The 4,710-nt window shown below is 49.5% G+C and overlaps 4 protein-coding genes across 4 annotated transcripts; 3 read left to right on the top strand and 1 right to left on the bottom strand.

The window, feature by feature from the left end:
* Window positions 1-744: 744 nt before the first annotated feature.
* On the top strand, window positions 745-1,454 carry LOC6544198. The gene has a single exon (XM_015157439.2). The coding sequence runs from the start codon at window positions 795-797 to the stop codon at window positions 1,377-1,379; it is 585 nt and encodes a 194-aa protein (XP_015012925.1). The 5' UTR covers window positions 745-794; the 3' UTR covers window positions 1,380-1,454.
* An 82-nt stretch (window positions 1,455-1,536) lies between these two features.
* On the top strand, window positions 1,537-2,074 carry LOC26526819. Its single transcript, XM_015158861.2, has one exon. The coding sequence runs from the start codon at window positions 1,537-1,539 to the stop codon at window positions 2,047-2,049; it is 513 nt and encodes a 170-aa protein (XP_015014347.1). The 3' UTR covers window positions 2,050-2,074.
* Window positions 2,075-2,097: 23 nt separating this feature from the next.
* On the top strand, window positions 2,098-2,983 carry LOC26526381. Its single transcript, XM_015158781.2, has one exon. It carries the CDS (start codon window positions 2,194-2,196, stop codon window positions 2,971-2,973), a length of 780 nt encoding a protein of 259 aa, XP_015014267.1. The 5' UTR covers window positions 2,098-2,193; the 3' UTR covers window positions 2,974-2,983.
* A 569-nt stretch (window positions 2,984-3,552) lies between these two features.
* On the bottom strand, window positions 3,553-4,389 carry LOC26526592. Its single transcript, XM_015158820.2, has one exon. It carries the CDS (start codon window positions 4,319-4,321, stop codon window positions 3,659-3,661), a length of 663 nt encoding a protein of 220 aa, XP_015014306.2. The 5' UTR covers window positions 4,322-4,389; the 3' UTR covers window positions 3,553-3,658.
* Window positions 4,390-4,710: the final 321 nt, after the last annotated feature.

The raw sequence follows: 4,710 nt of genomic DNA, 5'->3' as shown, positions 1-4,710 counted from the left end.
AGTAAATTGAAACTTTCTGTAAAAGTTTGTTAATAGTGCATGACTGCGAGTAGGAATCGAAATTAAAACGAAATAGAACGGTATAGTCGAGTTACCCGATACTCAGCTAGTAGATATGCGAGTAATTTCCACATTTTTCTGGCATAAAATATTTATATAAAAAAAAATTAAAAATTGTTCAAAAGTGTAGTCTTGACGGTTTTTTGCGGCTTGTGGGCGTCAGATTGGGCGTGGAATCTGCATTGCTCTTTAACTTTTTAGCTTTTATAGTTCACGAGATCTCGGCGTTCATACGGACGGACGGACAGACGGACAGACAGAAGGACGGACAGACGGACGGACGGACAGACGGACGGACAGACGGACGGACAGACGGACAGACGAACGGACAGACGAACGGACAGACGGACGGACAGTCGGACGGACGGACAGACGAACGGACAGACGAACGGACAGACGGACGGAAAGAAGGACGGACGGTCAGAATGACTCGGCTATTAAACCTGATCAAGAATATATATACTTTATATGGTCGGCAACGCTTCCGACGCAAGAAACCATAAATACTAAATAGTAATACCAAAGACACTAGAATAATTATTATAATAATAATAAGAAATATTATCGCACAGCTGAGGTGCCGCAGAGTTAAATTAATTGGCATGTTAACTCTTAACAAATCTAGGAACTGCCGGCGGCTGCGACACCCGACACGGATCCCTAAAGCCGTGAGGATAATGTCAGTTGTGTTTAAACTTGGAAGCCCGTAATGAGGCTTCAATAAATTCTTTATAATGAGCTTATACTTGACCTTTTTTGGAGTGTCGATCCTATTTCTGGCGCACTTGTTTCAAATTCGTGCATTGCACAGCTCTGGGAATTGCTCCTACGCCTCCAACGTGGTCTACAGGCTCGTGTGCAAGGGATATGTCCCGAAGGATATGTATACAATGTTCCGGGACAACCGAGCTCCGCCCAACACTCCCTACAGCGTTTGGCAGTCCGTGGAGGACGAAACCGCTCTCCTTGTATCGTTTTACACCAAGATTTTTCGAAACTATGATGCCATCAGTCTGCAGAAAGGCACCTTGGATCTTGCCCAATACTTTTTAGCCGCCAAAGGAAAAAATAGAACCGATCTTCTGCTTACGATACCATCTACCCTTCACTGCTTTTCCTTCGGGCTGCGCTATACGAATGAGCTGCGGAGGCACTGTCTGGGCCAAGACATGAGTGAGGCCAGTGTCCTTACCAAGAAGCCGATCCTTCACTACGGCTCGCTTAGGGTAAAGGGTCCCGATTTGATAAAGAATGTCGCAAGTACTCCAAGTCTGCTCGGAAAACTTGTGCTGGCCATGTGTGCGCTGATCATTTACTAACATGGAGGTTTTGTGCCCAAGAGCGATGCTTTTCACATTAAATCTAAATTGTAAATCCAAATGTAACATGAAGAAGCGTCGTTTTCAAAGTATCAGCCATGATTTATTAGTCTATACTTCTACATTCCATACCCTATGTACACCTATCCACAAAGCCATGACATTCAAACTGTGGCTGCTCCCGATCGCACTACTTCTGGCCTCCTCCGAGGCCTCCTTCCACTCCTGCCACTTCATGCTAGAAAACGAAATTCCATTTAGCCTGGCCTGCAAGGCCAAGTACAGCACCGACCTGAAGCTGAACTACCGAGACGTTTGGCTCAGGGCCGACATGCCCTACTGGCTGTGGTGGAGACGACGGCCCAGTTTGGAGTTGCTGATCTCCTTTTATGAGTCGCCCATTTCGCCGTGCCTGAACGTTAGCCTGAGCCTCAACTGCCTCCATTGCGCGGACTCCGAGGAGCCTGGCATCCACATTCGACCCGAGGGCATCCACTGCTTCGACTTCTCCTTCTCCTACGTGCGGGATCTGATGAAGCACTGCGGCCTTTCGCCGGCCACGAAGTTTGGTCGCGTCGCCATTCTGTATGCGCGGCGGGTGCCCAATCGGGATGTTCCCTCTCGGGCAGCCAGGACTTGGCCCGGGATCCTGGGCGTCAGCATTCCCTGAGAATGTCGATGCCAAACGCAGGGCCGGGGGCAACTAGAGAATCTTATGTCAGGCGGGGGACAATTGATCGGAACCGTTTTTATTCTCCTGGAAATTCCCATCAAATTTTTCGAAAATGATCAAAGAATCATTTGCCTATAAGCAATGCCAGTGCGCCTCTCAAGCGCACGAAGTTTGAATAACAAGTGGATCGACCGTCCGTCGCTCCGTCCTCCGCAGTATACAAAGCAACCACAGCATCATCGGCAAGCCCTGCGCCCGGCCCGCAGTCCACCGCCTTCGACTACGACTTTACCGCCGCCCCAGCCCAAACACCATCCGCCGCGCCCGCTGTTCCGGCCTGTGCCCTTCCTGCCCCTCCTGCTGCTCCTGCTGCTCCTGCTCATCCTGGGACCAGCGCCGGCAGCATGCAAGGACCAGAACTGCACCTTCCTCGAGGGCTACATCCTGCAGTACGTGTGCCACAGCAGCTATGTGGAGGAGATTCGGCTGCAGCACAAGGACCGCATCCCGGCCATCGGGACCCCGTACGCCATCTGGAAGCGGCCCGACACCCACGAGCCGTCCTACCTGCTCATCTCCTTCTACGACTCGCCGCTCTTCTCCTGCTACACGGTGGTCATGCACAACGGCAAGTTCTACTGCGACGGGCGCAACTTCATAGAGCCGAACACGGAGGTCGAGCAGATGCACTGCCTCAACTATCCGTTCCACTACACCTTAGACCTGTACAACGCGTGTGCCAAGAAGCCGTGCTCGAAAGGATCGCCCCCCATTTCGGTGGCGATCGCCTACATGAAGAGCAATATCAGAAGGACTAGTGTGGCTGGACCTCGCGTTAAACGCCCTGCGGCCGTCTCCCTTCTTGTGCCCATAGTCCCCCTTCTCCTATCGCGATATTTTGGTATTTTACTATGTCAATAAAATGGTTCCGAATAGTAACATTTTCGCTTAGTGCCGGGCTTCATCTCCGGCTCCTCCATCCTGCCCCTCGTTTGCCCCGTGATTGCATGCATTATCACGAAGCTGCTTATTTTACTCGGGTAAACAAAATGGGCGGGTCCTCGCCGACTAGGAGTCCATTGTAGTTGCTGTAGTTGCTGTTGTGGCATGAAATTTTAGACATCCAAACAATGGCAGCCAGATGCAGGCGCAGGCATGGACAGCCGCACACAGAGGCTCAGCTAACTGCCATTTTACGCACACAGCCGGAGATTCGGAGGAGCAAGGAGGTTGGCAGGATGGGGAGCATCACATTTCATTGTCGTCATTGTCATTGGCGTTGGCATAATTTATGTGCTTATATGGACTGCCGCCATATTGGCCTGTGGCGCTCCCACAAAGCTCAACACTTGCGGCCAGCTGGTTGGGAAAGACTTTAAGCGGAGTCATTAACTTTATTGTTTTAAAGGAAATGGTTTTCTTAAATTTTATTGACAGATATGGGCACAAATTCACTTGGGGCAAATTTTGAACAGTGCGCGAAACAGCTCCTTATTCTGGCGTCCTTGGCAGATAGAAGATTGCGTGGTCAGTGGAGCTGGGGATCCTTCCATTCCCAGCACTTCCGTAGAGTCGCAGCCGCCCTTGGCACTCTCCAGCTTAGGAACTATGTAGAGGAGCACGAACATGGAGCACAGCCGCATTTTGCTTCAAACTGGTAGCTTACGTGAATTTCGAACCTATTGAATGACAGCAGCTTAAATATTTGAAGCAAGACTAGGCAGACAAGCCAGGTTTCAAAACCAAGGATTCCCGAAGCAGACCCGTTCTTCGACTCCGATTTGGCAGCATAATGGATTGTGGCCACTCCCTTCCACTCAACATTGAAAAAGCGCAGATCCCCTGGCTTGGTGCACGCGTACAACAAGTCATCCACGTAGCTCATTAGGTCCTTGTGGCAGAAGAATTGGCTGCCCAACACTATCAAGGGCGATCTACTGACTCCACAAAAGAAGTGGAGCTCATCGTCCAGCTGGATCGTGCTGTTACACCTTTGCACTGGAGAGTCGTTCAAGCTCACGAAGAGGACATAATACCCATCCTGGTTGTAGTAGAAGATCTTGTAAGGCGCATCTACTGAAGTGAGCCCGTCCTTGTATTTCAAATACAGGTCAGCGCTATAGACTCCTTTGCAAAGCAGCTCGAGATGGGCGTACGAGTATGGTATCAGTGGGCAGTAAAGTTGCATGGATCCGATTTCCAAGGTAAAGGATTGCTGCGAAGCCGTCACGATAGCCAAAAGCAATGAAATAATTACATCATGCATCATTTACATCGTCTTTTTAATTTGAAATTTCTTTGAAAGACAGCTGTGAGTACGTCAACTTAGCGTTTAAATCGTAGCAGTATGGGCCAAATCCGATAAGGAACAAATTCAGAATGCTTATCCAAACATTCACACTCAACTGGCACTGCACACTAAATGTTGGCGGCGATGAATATCACATTAAAAGTAAGGGAAAGTAAAAAGAGAGCTCCCAGCGTCGAGCCTGTTATATCATCATTAGTTTCCAACGGCGCCAAACAAAGCCGTTCCTCCCACGCGCATGTCCTGATTTTCACACATGGCTGATAATGCACACAACAAAGCAATCCAAAACAGGATATAAAAAGGGTAGGGCAGGCAAAAGGTAAGTGCGCATTTGCGTGCGACTTTTT

This window comes from Drosophila erecta, unplaced genomic scaffold (assembly GCF_003286155.1).
Source record: "Drosophila erecta strain 14021-0224.00,06,07 unplaced genomic scaffold, DereRS2 tig00000021-arrow-pilon, whole genome shotgun sequence".
NCBI lineage: Eukaryota > Metazoa > Arthropoda > Insecta > Diptera > Drosophilidae > Drosophila > Drosophila erecta.
Note: the sequence above shows the minus strand (reverse complement) of the source record. Positions and strands in the feature narration are given on the sequence as shown.

What these genes read in the sequence shown, in the direction of transcription:
- LOC6544198 (XM_015157439.2), top strand. Translation starts at nt 795, where the DNA reads ATGAGCTTATACTTGACCTTTTTTGGAGTGTCGATCCTATTTCTGGCG.
- LOC26526819 (XM_015158861.2), top strand. Translation starts at nt 1,537, where the DNA reads ATGACATTCAAACTGTGGCTGCTCCCGATCGCACTACTTCTGGCCTCC.
- LOC26526381 (XM_015158781.2), top strand. Translation starts at nt 2,194, where the DNA reads ATGCCAGTGCGCCTCTCAAGCGCACGAAGTTTGAATAACAAGTGGATC.
- LOC26526592 (XM_015158820.2), bottom strand. Translation starts at nt 4,321, where the DNA reads ATGATGCATGATGTAATTATTTCATTGCTTTTGGCTATCGTGACGGCT.